At 50.9% G+C, this 23,509-nt stretch overlaps 1 protein-coding gene across 1 annotated transcript; it reads left to right on the top strand.

Moving 5' to 3' along the window:
* Positions 1 to 23,462, top strand: LOC128278673 (mucin-5AC-like). The gene is made up of 10 exons (XM_053017404.1): positions 1 to 84; positions 11,988 to 13,970; positions 14,287 to 14,379; positions 17,180 to 19,660; positions 20,109 to 20,291; positions 20,357 to 21,001; positions 21,072 to 21,293; positions 21,365 to 22,300; positions 22,366 to 22,503; positions 22,574 to 23,462. The coding sequence occupies exons 1-10, from the start codon at positions 1 to 3 to the stop codon at positions 22,670 to 22,672; spliced, it is 6,864 nt and encodes a 2,287-aa protein (XP_052873364.1). The 3' UTR covers positions 22,673 to 23,462.
* Positions 23,463 to 23,509: the final 47 nt, after the last annotated feature.

Raw genomic sequence — 23,509 nt, forward strand, 5'->3', positions numbered from 1 at the left:
ATGAATGGCCGGCGCATGTCGCATGAGGACAATTCGCCCGCGAAAAGAAACATCTCAACGAAAGTACCGCCAATTAGCGTTCCAGTAAGGGCACCATGCGGAGAGAGACACTTTATCCGCAGGAGCTTGGTCACAGCGCTTTTTGGCAACATTTCCAGGTGGCGACGAGGAAACTTATGGTCGGTTTTGCAACAGAACTGACGGTGGCCACCTTTCGCCGGCGGCAGCTGGTTGGGTAATCAACGAAAAGTGCATTCTCCGCTTCAGTTAGCATACCGAAAAATTACGTAGCATCGCGTAGCCCAATTCGTGACGCCCAATCGGTTGGCCCCAACGGCTTTTGATTGGGGTGCGCCTCCGGTTCCCGGGTGTTATTGATGGTGATTATCGATCGATTATAGTGTTTTAAGGCTGCTAGACCCGAAACACACCCCGGGCTGCACTCGAAGCACCCGACAGAGGGATAGCCGGCGTGGCGTGACGCTAAGACCTTGACATTTCTGGTCAGGAAGTGTAGCAATGCCACAGTGTCGGCGAAAATTCGCTGGCCACACATCGGTCAGCAACACCACGCAAGCAAGCCGGTTACACAAGGTAGAGTCCCATTCGAAAGTGAAAGGATCCCTGCCCGGAGGTTAATCAGCTTCCCTGATGCGACCGGGGCATCCCGGAGCCGCCGCTACCAGGCGCTCTTATTGAGACGATTAATCAAGGTATCAAGGTATATTGTTGACCGTGTTGACGATGGTGCAGGCGCACAAAAACGGCTCTCGGCTCTTGATATAAACTCCAGCCCAACCCGACGGAAGCTGATTTCGAGTGTGAATACACACCACTCACATCGAGAGCGACCACCGAGAGTGTTTCTGCCTTCGCTTTGCCGATACCGATCTGTCAGGTACCGTCGAGCGCAGAGTGATGCTCACCACCAGTCAAGGCTTTTCGGCCAAGCCGCACTAAGCCGCGTTTAGAGACGAAGCAGATCCCCGCAATTAGGTGGCGCTCGAGCGTGGAGCGAGCCCTATGGCCCTACACCGTGATAGGGATGCTAATCATGCATGTTAAGTGAATTACATAAATTAGAGAGGTCTCTCCGAGCGAGCCGCCGAGTTGCGAAACCAGAGGGCACTGGTGGTGCATTATGAATCGCTCTGTGCTCCAGGTGCATCAGAAACGGTTTTGCTACTTAGTAGTGCCCTCGTGGAGCCACTTCTCTACAGCCGGGTTTATAACCAGTCTTCAACGGCCATTTCCGTGGCCGTATGATTACGTTGAACAAGTGAAGGGCAGATCAGATCAGTCGCTGAGTTGCATGCTCTTGTTTTAAATATCTTCCTGGTCCCACACACACGCACACATGTCTGTTCTGACCAGCCAGTTGGCGAATCCTTCTGACCATTACCCCGGCGCGGGGGGTGATGCGGTATTAAATGCGATCTGGTGAAACTCGTTTTAAAAATAGAATGCCAAGGCCACAGGATTCAGGACCGAGTGCCAAAGGCTGCATTTATAGGAACGAGGATTTTTTTTCCCGTTAGCAAACGCATGCCATTTTGTAGGCCGGCTTTGTGGAGCGGATGCTGTTGGCATTTGAATTTAGGACACAGATCTGATAAACGTTACACGCAACGGTGACCCCGCTGTAATCCGGTTTTTGAACACCTATATTTCACGGGATCGACTTTTGGGACTTTTTGCAAATACCAACGGAAGACCTTTGCAAAGGCTAGTAGCACGAGGCTATAAAAATGCTATGATAATCGCTCAAGCACATTTCGATTATGGCAGATTAGAGGGTTCATGTTGCCCCCTTTTTTTGTGGAATTATTTTGTGGACTCGAAGCATTCAAATTGCTTGTAGTAAATCAAATGCCACAAGCGACCTGTTCACATTTCGCCAGCTGATTGCCCTGCGCGTGTATGAAATGTCGGCAGCCTATTGACATTTGGTCTTATAATATATAGCCAAGGGCACGGACACGACACACGAAGGTGCATCATGCGCAGACTTCCTCATAGGCCTGCCTCGACGAGACGACGTAGCAACGCTCAACGGCGGACCACTAATGGTCGTGTGGGAGAGACTAATGTCCCTGCCGCTTTTCTTCGCGCGCTGCAAAGCCATTGCAAGATTGAATGCGCCGCCCTATGCCGTCCGTAAACTTAGGTGGCCTTACGTCAGGGGCACCGCGCGGTAAAGGAACAACGAGGATTCTGCATCGGTTTATGGTTTTGGGGAGTAGCGCAAAAACACGTGGAAAACACCGCATTCGCGGTGGACTCCAGGACGTCCCGGGACCCGGTTCCAGAATCCCGGGCCCGCAAACCGAGTTTTTGGTGCAGTGATTTTTCATGCCACCGGCGAAGATAACCTCAAATTTGGAGGGCAACACTGCTGCCTGGGCCGCGCACACTAACCAAGGACGAGCGAGCTCGAGAGCGAGCTGGTGTAATGAGGATTTATTTACTAATTTATAATTTGAGATAATCCCCCCCCTGTTGTGTGTGTGTGTGTGTGTGGCGCAAAGTTGCAGAAACCCGGTAACGCAACATTTGCCGCGACTACCGCGCGAATTGCTTCGAAGTATTAGCCCAAAGTGGAGGTGACCACCGGCGCCTGTTTTATTATTTATCTTTTCCGTGCACCAATTAGGACTGAAATGGTAGCAAAAACCCCCCTAGCCGCATGTGTGTGTGTGTGTGTGGCAACCAACACCATCATCGGGCAGAGAAATGTGGGCCACTTTTCGTCATCGCGTTCCGTTCGCGTTACGTACACGTGGCCGCGCGCGCAAAAGTCATTCGCGTAAAATGGCGCGCGAGCGAAAGCAAAAAAAAACAGGCCAAACGAAGTGCGAAAATTAATGGACGGAAATAAAACTAAATAAAACTGGACTACAGGCTGGACAGCTGCACGCGAGGGTTCGGCTACGGCTGCCCTTCCGTCGCCTTCAGGAGGAAGTTTCTTTGCGCCCATCGTGTGTCACTGAAGTTAGTCCGGGAGTTGTTGGCTTTTTTTTTTGGTTTCGTTTGCAAACCTCCAACTTGCGTAACTGCGTCTTGAACTGATAAACTGGTTTACTCGGTCTCGCATCGGTTCGTGTCTAAACGGTCGTCGGTCCGGTTGGAGCAGCGATCCCCACACTGGGTCCAGTGCAGCAGGGAGAGAGAGCAGTAAAAACGAGATCAGACCACCGGGGAGGGACCCATAGGAGACCCGTACTGTAGGTCGCCTAGGTCGGGCTCACCAAAGGTCCTGTTTTCGGCGACCCCAACAAAAAAATCCGCGTCGCTCCCAGGCCCCGGTGGTGGTCAGTTGGTAGAACAAATACAAAAAGAAAGCCAAACCGAAACAATAACGCAACAAAAACCCATAGCACCCAGCGTACCCTGCAACTCTGCAGGAGATTGCAGCGTGGTAGCGTGCACCGAAAAAAAAAAGAAACACCCAAAGGCCCAAAAAAAGAGGAACTGGAACACGGCCTGCGGGATCCAAATTGCAACACTACAGTCACGCGTGCAACAATCGCGGTAATGTTGGGAAGCAATAGTCATGTGGGATTTCATGGGCCGTTTTGGGGCATTTTACGTAGGGTTTCCAATGAATTGAAGCCGGCATATTGGGGTCTTAAACTGTTAAATTCGCATCGCACAACAAGAACGTAGAACAGCGAATTCGTCAAGCCACACACACACACACAATGGACACGGGACACGGGACTGGTTCGGTTTCGGGTTCCAGGGTGCCAGGGTCCCGAGAAAATGTCAGTAATAATAAACATGATCCGGTTTAACAAACGCCCCGTAGCCGCAGTGTTTGGTGTTTTTTTTCGCCCTAGCCCATTCGGTCCATGCTGCGGCTCCGTGGCTGAGCTGGTGTGTTATGTTGCCGCAGTTATGATTCTCCGAGGGATTTTTCCCGAAAACTCCGGTGGCATTGGTTTTTTGGTTTCCCTTGGGGGTTGAAGCCCCCCGAACTTGTCACGCACTTCCACACACAAGCGTTTGCGACAATGTACGGGATTATGTTTTATGTTGGTCGTTGGTCTTTGTTTTACTTCTGTAGGTCGTGCGTCTAGGCTCGCGTATCTTTCCCATCGGGCACAGGCAGGCAGACACCAGGCGGACTGACTGCAGCAGAATGCGGCGACGTTCACTTTCGGTCTCGTTGCGCCGGTGGCCGGTGCGATGCGTTGCGGAACCAGTTCCGATCAAACGCGATCACGGTTATGCACATGCGGTTCGCTTCATTACCCACAGTGCCACTTTCATTTTCATCTCGCCGCAGTCTCGGGCGCAGTCGACGGGGCCGAAGCAGGTTTAGTTTTATTTAGTTTACTTTGAGCCACCGCATGAGCCAGTCCAGGCAGGGGCTTCGGGCAGTTTGGACCTTTCGAATCGACCCGAGCCGTGCGATCTCTGGGCAGCTTGATGCGTTGGTTTGGCTAGAAGTGCATATTAAAAGGCTGAAAGTATAAACGTGGAAGAGGGATTCGATTTAAAGTTTACGATAATCAGATATGATTGATGAACGAAATAGAGAGTTTCAAGGAGGGATTGGGAGACAAATTAAAGACTATAATAGTTTTTTAAATTCATAGCTTCACTGTTTAGTATCGTGTACACTGTTTTAGAAATTCAGAAACGTTTCCTTGATCGTTTCTGCAGGCCAATTGGTTTGATTTACTTTGACTCACGTTTGTTTTACTTAGTTTCTCACTTTCTTACCTTTTTGTAAACATTTCCTTATTATTGTCTCTTCCATTTATATCTTAGTTGATATTAACGATTCTTTCCTGGTTTGTGTATGACTTTATGTATTGACCTAATTATCTTTTTCAAAGTTTTTAATTTTTCTTTTACAACTTTAATATATTCCACAATTGCATTTTTGTTTACTTTATATATGTGTTTCACTGTAGTTTGTCACAGAAAAATGTTTGCTTTAAGAAGGACGGCTTAATATTCGATTCCCATAAACATCGATTTAACCTATGCCTTCACTCCTTTTTCAAGCTTCTTGTTTGCTCACTTTCTGAACCTTCTCATTGGAAAGCACTCAACTCGTCACTGAACGGGTCGGAACCACAAAATGTAAGACACATTTCGCATCGTTAGCACACAAACCCACCGAGTTACAATCAAAACTTAGCTAACCCTTTTCAAGGTAAATTAATTTACCCATTTGTTAGTCGTGACTGTTGTTACCTTTTCTACTTTCTTTCTTTCCGCCCCAAAAAAAGTAATCAATTATTCATGTTATTCGGCGATGGTCCGCGTCGGGGTTTTTTGGCAATCTCCGACTCTCGGCGTCATTCCTGCGTTTGGTCGGCCCTGTTCCCGTGTATTGGTACGCTCTTCGGGGGGGGGGGGCATCCCACTGAGTAAGACGCAGCCCCAGATGATGATGTGGTATTGTCCGGACACGCCATCTAGTGGTGGCCAACCGCCGACCGTCGAGATGTGCGATGTCCAAACAATTCTCCTCCGTTGATTATCTCCATTCGGAAGTCGACCGGCAGGGCCGACGATTGTCTTTTTTTTATTGCGTCTTCTTTTCAGCCAACGAGGCTCAAGATATTTGAGACTTTCTTCTTTTACACAATAGCCGCGAAACACGGCACGGCTGAGGTAACTCCGGTTGCTACCGTTGACTGACTAATCGACTCTTGCGAAGAGCGATCGCTTGTAGCCATTTTCGCGCCACACTTCCGGAGTCCGCGGAGATGACGATCGGTACCAACGCGCCGGCCTTAGTGCGGCCGGCGAGAAAATCCAAATTTCTCAGCGAACCTCTGTTTTACTTTCCGGGACCAGAAGCCGAGCAGTCGATTTCCCTGTCGACACCCTTACGCAACGCTCAACGCCCTAATGAAAAGTTACAAATTTGGCCAGCCGGCCCTAGCCGGCGTGGAAAACGCGGTACTGGCGAACGAAGGTTCACAGAGCTGGTAACACACCGGAATATCAAAACACCTTTTTTGGGAAAACAACCAGAGCACCTTCCGGGGAGCTGGATAGAGCACCCCAGCGAATTACACTGACCATGGTTAGTGCCGGGCCGGGCTCAAGTGTGGCCACTTTCGTCATAGCGCGTTGCGATTTGTCCGCTGGGCCGCTTATTTCTTTCACTCCGTCACGGAATTCCGTGAGCTATCCAGACAGCCGACTGGAGTTCACATCAAACGGTCGCCGGTGGACCCGGCGAGAGACAACATAATGTTTACGTTTCCGTAGCATAGCCGTGCATGTCACGCGTGTAATTAGTCCGACGCGGGCGCGCCCTTGTAATTGTGTGCTTCGTGAACCGCTCACGACGGGACGGGTTTTTGTGTGTGTGTTGGTGCAAACAGTGGCTTAGGGATCCTAGTTAGGGTTTCACTGGGGCCTTTGAGATGGTCCTCTAAAATTAAACATTCCCAACACTTGCCGGTAACAAGATATAAAAAGCTCTCGTAATTAGCGCCCTCCGTGTTTACAGACAGACTGGCCAAAAAGGGATTTCCAGCAGAATCTGTAAAGGAAGGTGGCAATTTTCACGTGGAAAAATTCAACGAAAAGTGGAACCTCAATACGTCGAGTTTCTAGCGCGGGGTATGTTTTAAGGATAAAAGGTCACATTCATCTCAAATTATACTTATCAGCATATTGATTGCGAAACGGCAATTTGTCATTAGAATAAAAATCGTTCATCACCTCTAGCCACAAACTGCTTTTGTATTGCTTACTTTCTTACTTACATATTTACTTACTTACTTACCTGTTCACTTTTTATGAATTTTCTATTAATAATAACAGTTATATCAAATGCATGAAGAGCAATATAGTACAGGTCATAATGTAAATCATAATTCATGTTCACTTGATACAACATTAAATCACGTACAAAACGTTGTCACTTTGCGTATCGACATCGCTCACAGCAAACCAGTCCCAGAGGGTAAACGGTGGATGTAGTAAGATCGCTCCCTTCGGCTTCGGCTGAAGACCCGCATGATTATGAGTTAACCTGTGCCAGCTTCCCGGCTTCGGAAAGGTTCCTTCGTTAGCTCCGATGCTATGCAAAAGGCTCTGCTTTGAAATAGAGTGGCGGGTCTTAGATACTCCATCGACCGCTAACGGGGCTGGTAGCACTTTCTAGCGGTCCCGGCCCAGCATTAACGGGGCAGCCTCCTGTGTCAGTGTGACGAGGGCGAAGCAATCGAGAATTAATGGTTACGGTGGTACGCCACGTACGTACACCTTCGCGTGATCTCCGTTTCGAACGGTACCGGGCATCTACCGCGGCGTGAAACTTGTTCGAAAAATTGTTCCAAAAGCGAAGAAAATTGCAGTATTATTACCGGCCACGTGTAGAGCGTATGATTACCGAGAAGCTGAGGCACACCGGGCCGGCGCAGGCAAATGGCTGGCGGCAGGTGTTTTGCGATCGTTTGAACGATCGGTAAAAAGATTTCACCGAAAGTGACTGGTTTTGTAAAAAAAAAATCCGGAAACAGATTGGAATCGCAATGAAGTAGAAAGTGCAGATTAATATCATTGAGACACGTACGTTTGAGGTACCAATAGTTGTGCAAAACATGACATGACTTCATACTGTGGGTTGCCAAAACGAAGGGCACGTCAGGAGGGTCATCAAACAAGAGGGCGGTAATTAATTATCGTAATGTGCTTCACAAACTCACGAACAAAAAAAATAGGCCCAAAAACCGTTTAATAATCCCGTTGGCGTTAACGAATCAAGGTCAGCAGTTATGTAACCAGCATCAGCGGCAGCAGCATGCCGGCGCGACTAGAAAGCCCCACGGGGGCCTCGATGTTGGGGGCGCAAACAGCCTGGCAAAAAAAAGTCGGAGCCAAATATAACACGTCGATGTGTAATGAGCATTTAATCTGAGCCCATCAAACACCTATGAAATGAAGCATTAACGCGGCATGTGATGGGTAACGGCTGGGCTCGAGAGCTGGGCCATTTTTCACGTGTTCCAAAACGTTCGTGAAGCTCCACCGTGCGGCCTCCACGGCCCTGGACGATGGATACTGGAATGTTGTCGATTTACATTTAACGCGTGGAACATTGATTTCTGATTTAATGCTGGGGTAAAATTTATGAGCAAGCACCGGTATGAGCTTTTTTAGACAGTTTGTTGGAAGGCACGAAAGTTGCCGTGCCATTCGAATTAATTTTGAAAAATGTACAAATATATTATTATTTTGAAAATGATTACAATTTAAGATGTAAATATCATAACTATAAAAGAGTGTTAAAAAATGCAAAACATTCAATCAATCTTTTGAAAAAATTATTAACACTTAGGCGTCGCTATAAGAGACGCACATTCCGTCTCATGAAGTGACGAAATTTGAAACCCTAACCTTTTCTTAACATTATACATTTGGTCAAAGTTTCGTTCACTTTTCGAGACGGATCTTTAGTCTGGTGTCAAACGACATTCTACTGTACCTTGATCCTGTCAAAAAGAAACCATGGTCGATTGTTTATGAATTTAATGTTTGCGTTGCTCGTGAGCTATGAATTTATAACAGCCCTATCTGCACCATCACTATTTCGGACACAGGATTAATGTGAAAAGTCCGTGAAGATATTACAACTCCATCAGTTTGCTTCTGGTGAATGCTATATTTTCCCGAACAAACATTTTCCAACTTCGGTGAATAGTCCAGAAGAGAAGGATATATTATCAAACTAGTTTCCTCTAAGTAACAAACTACATCATACTTAAAAAACAGTCACCTTTTTGAAACTCAAAATCGCTTTTCAGAATCGCCCCTTTTCAGGCCATGTAGTTGTTTGGCAGGCAACAACAAAACAACTGGCCCTCTCAAGATGTGTGGCCAACTTTTGATTTAAAAACCACACCAACAGGACCACAGCACAGTTTGTTGCGTACATGGTTTCGGTGGGCACGACCAGCACCCGGTCGGTGCGAGATTTAATTGTGAAACCACAAAACACACGATACAAAGTGTGGCCGAGTGGCCCCGCAGGCGCAGATTCGCCCGGTGCTGCACCATATCCGTGCCAATCCGTGCAGAACGCCGTGCCGACGGTGCACAGCAATAGCAACACGCTGTCGCTGCCGCTGCACGGACTCATGGGCACCTCGACACGATGCGTCATTTGATTGCAGTTGCTGTAAATTTCAATAATGGGCTCCCGGGAACACCGGCCGGGTATTAGCCGGCACCGCTTTGGCAAAAGACGGCTAAACGGTCTTAAGGTCCGGGGTCCGTTGGGCCGGGTGAGCCTGCCGAACACATATCGTCCTCCGCGCGTGTCATCCTCGTAGCCCGGCACCACAGAGTGGGGAAATAACCCGGGACCACTAATGAGTGCGAAAGTATGATTGTTTTTACGGCAAGTTGCCTTCGCTGTTGGGCAGGACCTTCGGAGCTCGAGTTCCTCGATCGAACGTCGCACGGAGCAGCCATGTTTTCGTTGCCAGAGCAAGGCCGAGAGCAAGTAACACACCGCTGGGCGGGGACCATTCTGAAAAGAGCATCCTTACGGAGTAGCCTAGCCTAGCCCATCGTCGCAATTGTCCTCGGCGTAGGCAGCGCCGAGATGATGCTTTCGAATTAGCATTTTCATACGGATGACCATCACCGGCCGAGCATAGTGCGATCAGGAAGCGCTCTGAAACACGTTCACTTTTACTTGCACTGGAGAAAGATGAGACCGGGAATCGGTCTTTGGGGTGTTCTGTGGACCGGCAAAACGGCTGGTTCCGGTTGGAACATCACACCGGCGGCACCGGGTAGAAGTGAAATTGAAATTAAACCATCGAAACCTGAGGCGCACCACATGGTCTTGGTGGCCGTGGCCGTGCGGTGTGGCCCTTGCAGAGGGCCGGAATACCGGAAGGACAGGTATCGTCGCCGTAGCTCGTGAGGTTTCTGCGTTTTGTATCTCGTGGTAATGCTATGAAATTACAGATAAAGCTGGCCAAAGCATGCTGCACCTTTGGAAATGGTCTGAAATACGATGCCGGTTCTTCGGCACTCTTTGGCGAACAGTTCGGCCGTTAACTCATTGCAAGACCGTTATGCAAGCCATTTTAATTAGAGGCGAGTGTAGTACAAAAAGAATGTTGAAACAACGAAAATTTAGCTTAAGCATTGTTAAACAAAGGCTGTTGAAGCCATCAAAACTTAGAGGTCCAAAATGGAAGACAACAGACCGATCATAATAATTTCAAGATGAAACGGAAGTAATGTACACAAGGTTTGACAATTTATAATTTTCAACAAGTTTGTATATGAAACATGAGCTGAAATTTACTTGTACTGTGCCTTACGTAATCGAAATGATTACAGGCTCCATTGCGGTAAAAGGAAATGCAAGCTCTTCTATTGAGCATCCGTTCCGTTAGGCAAATCGTATCATTCTGCCCGTATCTTCAGCCGAGATGTCAAAATATGCTTCCCAGCTCCTTTTCCAACCGAACGGCCATCGGCGGTCATGTTTACAGATCCATTTCGAACAAGATTAGGTTCGATTTGCAACATTCGTTATTCATAACTACGGCTTGCTCCAATTTGAATGTCCTTTAGCACACCGTTCCCTGCGGGACGAGTGGCTCAAACACCGATACCGTTCATACACGGTTAGTTGCTTCGCGGCGCGAAACGGATTATGCGCCCGTGCCGTGTGTGTGGTAATCCCGCAGCTCGCAGCTAGTTCCGGTGTTCAGGTGCACCGTGGAGAAAGTGGCCAGACTTATGGCCGTCGGTTGGAGTGAATGTGACACGTGACCGAACCGGGGCGCCCGCATACACGCAGAGGCCACAATCCTTCCCCACCGCGTAGAAGAATGCACCGGTGGTGGGCGGAGGGCGCAGTGCGAGCGCAGTCAATGCTCAGACACCGGTCGTTTGCACCGTTAGGCCCCCTTCGGTGCGAATGTTATTTTTTTATTATGTTGATGCGGTTTTGCGTTTTCCGTGGCGGGCACCGATGCAAAACCGATTGCATAGGTGGAAGGCCCCGCATACTGGACGTGTTTGTGGCGAACGTCAGCGAACTTTAAGGCGAACACCGACGAGGACACGTACAACGGGCCAACTTACACACAAACCGACCGGGTTTTCGTTACATTCTGGCGCTGAATGGGAAAATGGGAAATATTTTGCGCTACAGCTACGTTAAAGTAGTTGTTAAACAAACTCGACAGAGTATCTTGCCTGCCAAATTCGGGAGCGTTCGGTTTAAAAATGTTTATTCTTTTCTTTAGATTAGTTGAAATTCATTCAAACCGCAAGCATTCTTTCAAAAGGATCTTACTTCTACTGTTATATAGCGAATATGAAAAAAATTTATTATTTTAAGGAATGCGAGATTTGATTTTGGTTTTGTTTTGAGAATGTTTTTTGAGTTTTTATAAAACAGTAAAAGTTATATTTTGATAATACATAAACAAAATATTATAAAATATATTTTTTCTTTTACAAAGTTACAATTTTATGCAGTTCTAGTAGAGTTTATTAAATGATTATTATCAAGAAATTGCGTTTTAGTGCAATCGTGTTAGGTAGTATTTCTTTAAAGTTCGTTGTCGCAATCAGCTTCCTTCTGCTCTGCTTTCAATCAATCTGCTCTTCTATATTCTTTGAATTTCCCATGAAATCGTTTCCTTTATTTTTATTTCGTTTCTCCTTTATTTTTCTTCTGTTGTTTTTTCAATAAATAAATAATAGAGTTAAAAAACTCCCATTTCTTCAAGTCAGGCTCTCTCGTACACTATCTTTTAGCTTTGCGCTTAACAACACTTTGTACCCAGCTTTACTGGTTTTAAATTATACATTTACTGACTCAGTGGGATTGACAACAATTCTTAACGTAAAGTGTCAAGTTATACTAAGTACCTTTCCACTCGTTAGAAGTGTCGAGGTTTCTGTATTTGTTTAGGGACAACAATTGTGGCGACCACTTGATACACCTCTTTCTTTTCTTCCTCTCCGTGCAGCCCCAACGAGGGACGGTTCGGTTTTCGTCTCGACCACAGCTTAGCGATGCGTTGAGTTCGTCCGAGCTGCCGGCAGCCTCCGTGGCCACAGTTCGCAATGATCGATTGGTCCGACGTCGCACCACGACACCGCCGGACCCTTCGGCGGCACCGGAAACATCGGCAGCCAGCCCAACCCGCCGAGCCCCGTCGCGCGCCGTAAGACAACGGACGACAACGGCCGGCCGAAGGAACTTCGACAGTTCCGGCGAAGAGGACGACGACGGCGGGCAGCGGACGCCATTTGTTTTCAGTCCACGCTCGACGCAGCAAACGGCCAGCAGTTCGTCTCCGTCGCAGCGCTCGGAAGTGGTGGTCCGGAATTCGTTCGCAAGGCGCGACGATAAGAACGGCACCGCCGCACAGGACACTCGAAGTGGGCCGTCGAATGGCGCGAAGGTGACGCCGGCTGAAAGTGGTAATGGTTCGCCGAACCGGCGTCGTTCGAAGCAGCGGAACTTCCGTGAGGAACCGGCGACCACGGTTGCCACGGTCAGCACTTCATTTGCTGGTCGTGCCGGCAGAAAGTACAATCGATTAACGACCGAAGCGACAAAACTATCGAACGAAGTGCTAGACGATGCCGGGGCACGTGCCTCGGCGGAGACGGTACGTTCGAAGCCAGTCCTTCCACGAGCGTCCATAAAGCGCGTTCCGCAGCAACGCGATGAGGGTGCCTCGTCGGAAGAAAACTATCCCGAACCATTCAAGAAGCTACTTAAAGCGAAACTCAACAACGAAAAACTGCGCACCATGTACCCCAAGAACCTGGACGGAGGTGTGACGGAGAAACCGACCCGTGTTGCAGTGGCGCAGACTAGCAGCACCGCACCGCCGAAGGCAGAACCCACCGATAGGAGCTGGAGAAGTTCTTCCGCAGAAGCAACAGCTAAAAGTGCGGAGCGATTCAGCGGCGAGACTCCGCGGCAAGAGGTCCTGAAGAGCACACGCTACTCGTCGGAACGCGGTGTTTCAACAAAGTCATCAGAGTACACAGGCTCTCGGATAAGCAAAGAACAGTCCTCTTCTTCGGAAGCACTTTTGCAGAGTGGCCGCTCGTCGAAGGAGAGCATCGAATATGAAGCGTCCGGAGAGCGCCATTCGTCGTCGCGTCAACTGAGGACACGCGGTCGGTTCACCGAGACTAAACATGAGTCCGAGCTGAAGACCAAGAGTTTTGTGCGGGTTTCACAGGAGCAGCCACCGAAAGATCTACGATCCTCGAGGGAAAAACCCGACCGGACCTCGGGCTCGGCAGAACGGCTGCAGTCTGTGACAGTCGGTACGCCAAGACCGTCGTCTCGGGGGCGCGGGGTGCAGGTTCTGAGTACGACGACTGCTGGACCTACCACAACCGCCAAGCTGATCACTCCACGCCCAGTCCGGACGTACACAAGGCGCCAGAACACGCTCAGCTACCTGACCTCGACGACGACGGAACCGACCACGACCACGAGGAAACCTTTCTCACCAGCTCCTCGCAACAGCAGCAGCACCACCATTCGGAACGAAGTGGACACGGCAGCGTCGCAGGAGTTCGCCCAGCAAACCACACCGGTTCCGAGTGAGCAAAGCACAAGAGCGGCGTCGCGAGTGAAGGTAGACACGGCCACGCGCAAAACGACCCCAGAGCCACCGTCCGGGAACCACCGGGACGAGGGTCCGCGGAAGATATCGCTCCTGTACACCGATCCCTTGCAGTATCTGCGGAAAGCCACGCAAAGTCCTCCCATCGTCCCATCGACCACGTTCAAGCCATCGGGTGGCTCGGAGAGGGACCACAATTTGAGAGTCCAGACTCCAGTGACTCCATTGAAGCAACCGTTTCGAACCCAGCCGAGAAAGGCGTCAGCTGGCCGATCGAGCAGTGTTGCTGGACCGATTCCCAAAACGACTCCTACCGCGGTCCCGATACGGGCTAACAAAATCGCTTCCAATAATGTGGTAAGTTTGAAGGGCTATTAACTGGTATCGTTCCGCTTGTGGTGCTCGTTTTGCGAAAAGTTCCGGAATGCCCACCCTCCCGAATTTCAATTAAGCAGCTCTCTAGCCAGACCCGACCGACTATCTGTACCAATCGGGTGATTGCCGGACTCTTTAATCTGGTCTATCTAGAGTGTGGCCTTCTTCAATAAATTGTGTGCGCTTGCGAGGTCTATTGGAGCAATAACTTAATCTGGCAACGGTTAGAGCTGCATACGATGAGGACTAACGGGAATTTCGTCATAATTTCAATTTTTTCCCCCTGTTCTACTTCAAGCTCAAACGTCCGCTAACGTTTTCATCGAACCGTGGCAGCAAGAAGTCTGCCGTCTACACACCGACCATTCCATCGTTCACTACACCGTCTCCGGTAAGTACGGTAGTACGGCGGTGCTCGTAGTCCAGAACCCCGATCCGATCGAGCTGGCTCGTTTATTTGGCACTCCGTCGAGTGGGCCGAGCTCCCGAGAATCCCGAATCCCGAATATCCTGATCCCAGGTCCCCGAAAGTTACAAGCGGATTGCAATCGAACGCACACCATCTCGCTCCAGTTGCAATGGATAGTCAAACAACGGGTGGAACAATCTAGAGTCCGCATCCGTATTAACGGGAGGACGCCTAATCTGTCGCGGATCTGACGCACCAAAACACACCAGAAATTTGCACCTATTTCGGCGTGGAAAATATATCTATAAAGGGTCGCAGGTGTTTGAAGTGGTGTAGACTCTGGTCTGGGTCTCTATAGGTTCCTATTGGTACCACAACAGATTTTCGAGAGGATTGCTTTAGTGTTATGAGTTAGAACTCGAACAGTGCCGTTTTGCTAACAACTCACGGTAGGTCGTTTCCCCACGCACCTGTCTGACACCACTGCTGCTGCTGACGAGGCACCGAACGGAACCTAAACTGTGCTCTTTCTTTTCCCCTATATAAACTCGGCTCATGTGTGTTTGTTTTGCCTATCGGTGGGGTGCTATCGCTTCCGTGAAGGTACACCGAAACTACTGGAGACCAGCGTGGCTGGCGGCGCAAAAAGACGAGCCATCAAACAGTGATGAGTTATTTGCGGCTTTACGTCCGCCGGGTTTACTGTCGCGCTACGCACACGACGGCCCCGTAACGGCTGGTGCACCGCCAACTGGGACACCGCTTGCCGGAGTGGCTGGCAACGCTTCCGCAACGTTCACCGGGGATTGGCGTGCGGTTGCTCCGGCCCCAGCTTCGCCCCGGCAGGGTTTCACGGTAGAGATTTTAACAGGAGTAAACGCTGCCAGCGCCCAACACCGTTCCGGTATGACAACTCCCAGCCCAGCGCACGACTGGTGGGACCGTGTGGAATTTGGAGCACCGGCAGATGGCGCTACGGTTCCGATGCAATCTGCTGCAGATTTCGTTCCCGCCACGACGACAACAGCGATGATGACGACGACGAGTCAGCTGCTGCACCGGTCCAAACGCAGGCGATGCCGCGAGCAGCGACGAGCGAGGTTTACGAAAGTTCACAACCAAACGGTTCGGCGGTGGAGTTCTTTAAAGTGCTGCGCTTCAATCTCGGTCACCGCTGGCGCTGACGATGATAATGAGAACATTTTCAAAATTGATGCCCATTATCCACTAACCTGATTTGATGGGGATATGCAACAGCCAGCCTCAAGGGGAAGCACTGATACGCTCTAGCCAACACTCTATAGCTCACTCTCTCCCATAGCGGCGTCGTGGTCGGGAGGCACCAGGGATTCGTGAAGCAATGCATGGTGTGGTGTTGGCACATCCTTCTCCGAAGTGTGCAAACCGGTGGCAAGTGCAACTTTATCGTGTGCGCGACTCGCATAACTGCCATACGCTCGATTATGTTCACTTATTTTCAAATATTTATGTCCCGGCGAGCTGCCTCACGGAGACGGTCTTGGCAGAAACGCCATTTGGGCTCATAAAATTATCACGTTTCCGTTGCCTGTTTTTGTACTTCTAACAAGGGTCCAACAGGTCCCACTCACTCGCTTAACCTCTCGTTAATGGACTGCACTGGTTTGATATTGAAAGCTGCGGTAGTGCGGTGTTGGGATGAATGTGTGTAAACTAAAACAACGATGATTATTGTGTGCTAAAAGACTAAACTTCATTCGTCACCTATAGTCACCCACCCCTTTACACTCTACACCCTCTGACACTAACGTTTAGCCGTACAACAACTTACTTCATGACAGCAGACAGTGCTAGCTTCGCTAGCTTTTTCATATATACCGTTCCGTTTCTGTTTCTTCACGTTCTCTTTCAGCAGATTAATCCCCTAAGATTCATCCAGATTTTTGTGCGAAATCTTTGGTACAATCTAAAGCACGCCATTTTGTATCACGTCTCATCGGTATCGGCCAACTACTCGCTCTATAAATCCAGCTACTAGAATAAAGTCCATCCATCCAAGCATTAAAGCAGTTCGAGCGTTTTGTAATCCAATTAGCACGCACTAACTGGTGTGGCGTTAGAGAAAGCCTTAGTTTGATGTGTTCTAATACCGTAAACAATGTATGTACTAAAACAATGGGGTGTATACTAAATACAGGACGGTTTGTGGAAACCATTTCAGTCAGGTAAGAAGTAATCGAATGACGAATGGCAAAGGTAAGCGCAAACAGTAAGTAGTGTCTCTTCGTTGGGTGGTGTGAACTTTATTGGATTGTTGTTTACTGTAAGACTTAGATTGATTAGCGATAAGTTTTGGTACCTTGACCGGACGAACTCGTCACCAACCGCTGTTTGACTATCTATCCCGCTGGACTGTTCTGCTGAAATGTTCTCCTCAAGTTGTTGGAAGTACATCCGGGCGGTAGAACCGACGGATGACAGATTTGAGTGAAAATCCACTCCGCGATCGACGATGCTTACCACATTCCCCACATCCAGCTTTAATCCGGGTGTACTTCAAAACCGCATGCAACGAGCGACGGTCCTCTTGCGGAAGACCCTCTAGACTAAGCATTAACAAAACAAGCGTTACTGCCGCTAGGTGGACACCGCGATTCCTATTTGTACAGTTCCCCTTCCCAGCTCCTCTGACTGATGCCTTCTGTGAGCTTCTGACAGCTACCTCCTCTGAACCACACTCTCTGAAACCGTTGCGGATTTACGTTTGATACTCACTTTTAAAACCGTAACCCGTTAATTTCAGGTAAAGGTTACACCTGATGGCAATAGTTTGCCAAAGCCTGCTAACTCCAGCACAAAACTGCCAAGCCGCCTCGCAAGTCTATCTTCCCTCTCCTCTACCGCTGCACTAGCTAACGAACTCAGTCTCGACGGCGATGGCGTCGACGCCGCCGACGGTGCCGCCATCCGTCTCGGAGACCCGGAGCAGGCGGAGGATGACTACCGTGAGAACGAGGTGGAGCTGGACGAGGTGCAGTTAAGTCAGGCGGCCAAGGCGGCCATCGCCGTGAACGGCAGCTCCGGCGCGGAGACCCAGATAGATCCCATCTCGTCCGGGCTGACCCAGAGCCGCATCGAGGTCGAGCCGCCGAACCATCGGGACCAGGCCACATCCGGTGGTGCGGTCACCGTCTCGATCTTCAGCGCCCTCTCCGAGATCCTTTCGCAGCCAACCGAAAGTTTACAATTTTTGTCCTCCAGCACCGATGCACCCTCTTCGTCTTCAACAACAACGAGCACCTCTACCACTACTACTACTACCACCACCACCACCACAACCACTACGACTACTACACCACCACCTCCTCCACCTGTACCATCACCAGAATCGTCTCTCTTTAGTAGCAAGTCCAACGACAAGGTACTGGAATCACCGGCCGCCACGGCCGACGCCTCACCCTTCGACGTACCGCCCGTGAGCGTGGGCGATACGTCTGTAAATACTCGCTATCTGGAGCCCGCTGGTAACCCGATTGTAAATAAACCCGATCTAACCACCTCAACAACACCACCAACAACTGCAAGCACCCCGATCGCGGAGGGGATACCGACCACCGGGAGGCTGACCGAGGCCCCGGCGGCCGACGGTCAGTCGACGGAGTCGGATGAAATTTTCTCAACACCGGCCACGACGGCCGCTTCCCCGTCCGACCGTCAGCACGGTGATCTTGACAACGAGATTGAGAACCGCATCCCGACGGCGGATGACGATAGTAATGTTGGGGACCCGCTACTCGGCAGCCACTTTCTTTCCACTGCCTCGCCGGGCGAGTCATTCGTCGGTCAACGTGAAGATGAAGATCCTGATGACGTTCCTTTGTTCACCACACAGAGCCCCGGAGTGCCGGTGGAATCGACGGCGACGGTGACCTCGGGAACGACACCGACACTACCACACACTACGACTGAAGCACAGGACGAATCGGAAAACGCTATCACAATTACTGCTACTGCTACTGCTACTACTACTACTGCTTCTACTGATATCCGTGCGGTGACGAGCGTGCTTGCTGGTGACGTGACCACCAATAACTCGGTCGAGTCGAAGTCGGAGCGCGTTTCCGTAGTCACTGCTTCCAACTCTGATGCGCTACTAATCGACCGTTCAGCTTCAACCACATTCATTCCGCCAGACACTACCGCCATCACTACTACTTCGCATTCCACCCAAGAACCCCATGTCACCACCCATGTCCAAACCTTCCATCCAACCGATCACCCATCAAGTCCGGAGGAGTCGCATCCGGTGACTGTCTCGGGCGTGGCAGGAACCACAACCGACGCCGGGCTCGTAGAGATCAGTTCAACAACCGCCGGCGCTTACACTAATCATCGGTACAACTCGGACACCGACGATCCACGTCCTTCCCTGACCGCAAGTCCGCCAACCGTCACGACCGTTACCAACAGAACACCACCCACCGACACCACCACCACCATCACCTTCACCACGATCACCAACGCTTCCATCACTGATTCGGATCAGACGACTTCCACCGTGTACGTTACGTCAGCACCAATGACCGTAAGTAGGACAGAGCACCCCTATTCAAGCGTTTCCGATGACACCACTCGCCCGCCGGCTCAGGTCGGGTCCGCCGAATCTCCCGAACCTACCAACGACGAGTACCGTCCGAGATTCAAAGTGCGCATACCGATCCTGCCCGTTGGTTTCCACCACGGTTCCACCGAGGGTCCCTCCCGGGTCCCAGCTACTTCTTTCACCCCGTCCGTGACCATGACTCTGCCTAGCACCACCACCACCACCGATTCCCCCAAGAGTACGGCGAGGGCCCGGTCGCGCGGGCTCGTAGTCTATGGCATTCTACCCAACAATACCGTGGTGAGGCGTGTGATCGGCGGCGAGGATGACGAGTCGGCGGCCCAGTCGACGACGGAAAGTGTGCGCATCGTGTACGGCATCTTCCCGAACGGTACCTTGGTGAAGCGCTACCCGAACGGGACGATCGTGCCGGAAGCCAAGAAGCGGACCAGCCGGGTCGAAGTGACTAACATTGATCCACGCGAGCTCCAGAATCCGAACAGTGCCCTCTACCGCACCACGGACGCACCACCGCTTGTCTTGAGCACTACTACCAGCGCTTCCACTACTAGTACCAGCACGTCCGCCGCAAAGAATCCGCCGTCCGCCACTCTGTACAGTTCTGCCACTGTTCTGCCACCTCCTAGTACCACTCTCACTACCACAATGCATCAACCTACGGTACTTGAACACCTACTCATTCAGATGCTCATCCCGCGTTGTAGGCCGCTCGCTAGAACGGCGTTCGCAAGCGCAAACGCCAAGTCCTCAAGTCTATCTAGAGTCTATTCTGCATCTTCCTAGTACGTAGATACGCTTCTTCTGTTTGGCCAGTCCCCGGTCCAAAAAGGGCCTGCATGTCGTCTAAATTAAACGCCTGTTCGGTGGGGTTCCATTGCTTAGCTCCCTGTGTGCAACACTCTCGTGATGAGGCACCAAAGCTCTCCGCTAGTCACTACTGTTACTGCTGTTGTTGCTGCTTCTGTGTGTCTAGTCTGTTTCTGTAGATAGAATTCTTCTCTCCGTTTGCCTGTCTGCTTTTGCACGTAGAATGTAGATCAACTGCTTCAATTCGGTTACGACTCCAAAAAGGGTGGCCTTGTTTAACCGTGTGCTTTACAACTCACAGGGTACCACGACTATTATTGAAATATTGCGCAAGTACAACGAGGAGAATCAGTTGGACGCGAAGGTGAAGTCGGACAACGTGTTTAGTTTGGCGGCGGCCAAACAGAAATCCTCCCGTCTTCTGAATGAGGATGGAACAACAACGGCCAGGAGCCGGCCCCCAACAACAATCGGGAATGTTACGGTAAGATTGTCCTCTGACAAAGAAATGCTATTGCCGTTATACGTTAAGATTTGTCCGCCTTTCAGACCGAGAAACCTCGCGATGAAGTTCGCGTTGCACGTCCTAACGCACCCGATTTGGTGTTCCGCTGGAAACCGCCAGCGACTTCGCCAGCGACACCGAGTACGACGGAAGGTGGAGAACGGTTGGATGCAGTATCTTCGACCACTGAGCCCAGGTACACGACGCTGGCAGCCACTCCGAGTGTATCGGAGAATACCGTTCCGGACATGACGGGCGTAGGGAAAGGAGCCAATGGATTCGTTGGACTAGAGTTGGACAGTGGTGAAGTGTCATTCGACGCACCGCTCAATCCAGATGGTTCAGTCGAAAATGACGTCAATCAGCATTCGAGCAGTCCAGTAGAAGAAAGGGGGTCGATAAAGAAAGAGGTGCCACAGTTATCCTCCATGCCAATCGCTACAGTATCGTCTACGATGATGCCTGTGTTGACTACTACCACTACAACTACTCGCAAACTTTTCGCCACAAGTAGCACAAGCCGGCCCATGGCAGCTTCCACTACTACACCACTCCCAACAACAACACAAGCCCAACGAACTACCAGCCGAACAACTACACGCAAACCTTCTTCTAAGCCGCCCTATTCATCGACCACACAAAGAACGCGTACCACGACCTACTCGGATCAGGAAGATTTGGCATTTTTGGTAAGTTAAGCCCGCAACAGAACCGTCTAACGTTGGACTAACCGTTACTTGGCCCCGCGTATGATTTTAGCGACAGTTGGCCCGATTCTTGAACGTTGGACAAACGCCCTCCACACGGAAAACAACGAAACGGCCAACGACCAAGCCTACAACAACAACAACAACAACAACAACAACAACAACAACAACGACAACAACAACGTCAACGACAACCACACCGAAGCCGACCACGACGCCCAGCCTGAGCACTGTTATCGTCGAAAAGGACGATCCTGCGTTCCTGAACGACGTGGTAAGTTGGTTTATCTGGGCCGAAATCTTGGCACTTGTGGCGATAATCTTTTCCCATACTTGACTTTGCAGCGGAAGTTTCCCAACTTTGCGACTCCGAACCCACTGGTCGATACACCGCTGGCGAACCGAATTTTGCAGCTGGCCATCCAGCGCGACCCGAAGAGCATCGCCCGACAGCCGCTCGCCACGGGCAATGCGTTTGCCACGTTCGATAAGGTCGGGCCGTCGAACACGGAGGTCCAGGTGAGGGAATCTCCGACGTCGACGACGCTGTCACCGGCGGAGATTGAGAAGACGAAAAAGCAGCTCGACCGTGAGCTGCAGCAGTACAACAGTGATCTGAAACTGCTCTCGAATCTGCTCGGCCGTCCCATCACCGAGAAGGACATTCCGAGCCTAACCAAGCAGCTAGGTGGCGGAGGCACACGGCCACTCTTGGCCCCCATTCCGACGACAACAACAACGACGACCCGTCGACCGAGCGCCACGCCCGACGGGGAGCTGCTGAAGAAGTTGCTCCTCACGCAGCAGCAGCAGCAGCACAACAACAACCCGGCGGTCATCGAAAAGCCGGAGTTTTACGGCAAAACCAACGAAGCCATCCTGGCGGCGGTGCTGAAGCAGCGCGGTATAGGCCCGTCGAACACGAACGCGAACATCGAGGACATTCTGGCGCAGATCGCGCCCGAAAGTGCGCGCCCCGTCCCGTTGCCACCCATCGTTATTACGACCCCGCGACCTACACCGCCGCGACGGACGAGACCGCCGCAGCCGCAGCCACCGCCGTTGCGCTCTCAGAATCCCATTCTGGACGGGCTGGGCTGGTTGTGGCGTGAGTGGCAGGCAACGGCACCGCAGCCGAATCGCCAACGGCAGACGGCTGGCGGACCAGCCGGCGGAGGAACGTTCGGGCTGAGCGGTGGAGGTCTTGCTGGTGGTGCCGGGGGCGCAAGGACGGCATCGCTGGCGCAATCGTATCGCGACGAAGGACTCGATCCAGATGCGGTACTTCACGGCGGAACTAACCGGGCGTACTCAGGTACTAACGACCCGAACTTTTCCCATTCCAGAAACCCATAAACCCGAGCGTTACGGAGGAGGCACCGTCATTGTTCGGTGGCTTCGGCATCAATCCCGGTGGGCAACTGTTGAATGCGGCCATCGGCGTGACGCGAGCCGTGTCCCAGTTCCTAGGCGTCGCGCTACAGGTAGGCACCCGAAAACTTTCCGCCAACCCCCGAAATGGGACCATTTACATGTGCTTTCCTTCTCCGCCAGGGGGCTGCCAAGTCGTTCACGTCCGCCTTCCGTCCACCGGCGGCCGGAGAAGAGCCGGCGGCCGATGAGCTGAGCTACTACCGGCTCAGCGGGAGATAATGGCTCCGGGGGGAAGTGAACGGTGTAAATGATGTGTACATGGGACCGGTAGCCGTGCCGTAATGTTCGCCGCACTCAAATCTCTTCTACAAGGACCACTGCTCAACGGAGTATGGTATAAGGCAGACTAATTCAATTATCTGGCTTTCTGCAGACGGGCTACACGCAGGGAACTAAAACAGGTGTATAGAGAGCGAGAGGGAGAGGTAGTTTCTAAAATAACCCGCCCGGGTGGCAGGCAACACACGAAACGTGAACTTATTGATTGAGATAAGACTGTAACATGTGAACACTGTAGTTACTTGTTTATTGTATCTTCTATTTATTGGTAGTTTTGCCAGCTCGAAGGGTTCCAACTCGGGAGGAGGTTTAAGTTTTTGGCTAGGCTTCGTGAGTGCAGGGCGTCGAGTGATAGTCAGTAGGTCGCCTGAGGCGCGAAGTGTTAGGAACTCGGGCCCCTTCACAAACAGAGGTGTGCCGTAATGAAGTAATGCTCAAACAGGCCCGGCGCATAAGGGTTTCGTGTGGGCCCCGGCGAAAACTAGGATTAGTCGAACGTGACCCGTGACTCAAGTTAGTATTAACCGTGTGCGTGTGTGTGCGCCTGTGAATGTGTGTGTGCGTCTGCCATTTCCGAAGACAGACTTCGGAAACGGCCTAAGGAACGGGTTCGGCATCCTGGGTCGCCGTGCCGGGTGCGTTCGGTACCGGCTTGAGTCCAGGCTCTTGTTTTAACGTAGCATAGCATAGCTAACTGGGGCTGTTGGGTTGGAAAGTGAACTCGATTCTTCTTCGGCGATCAATTTCATGTAAATAGGTAACAAAGTATAACTCTTC

This window comes from Anopheles cruzii, chromosome 2, assembly GCF_943734635.1.
Source record: "Anopheles cruzii chromosome 2, idAnoCruzAS_RS32_06, whole genome shotgun sequence".
Lineage (NCBI taxonomy): Eukaryota > Metazoa > Arthropoda > Insecta > Diptera > Culicidae > Anopheles > Anopheles cruzii.

What these genes read in the sequence shown, in the direction of transcription:
- LOC128278673 (XM_053017404.1), top strand. Translation starts at nt 1, where the DNA reads ATGAATGGCCGGCGCATGTCGCATGAGGACAATTCGCCCGCGAAAAGA. An exon ending in AAATCGCTTCCAATAATGTG is followed by an intron (nt 13,971 to 14,286) that starts GTAAGTTTGAAG and finishes TTCTACTTCAAG; the next exon opens with CTCAAACGTCCGCTAACGTT. An exon ending in CCACAATGCATCAACCTACG is followed by an intron (nt 19,661 to 20,108) that starts GTACTTGAACAC and finishes TACAACTCACAG; the next exon opens with GGTACCACGACTATTATTGA.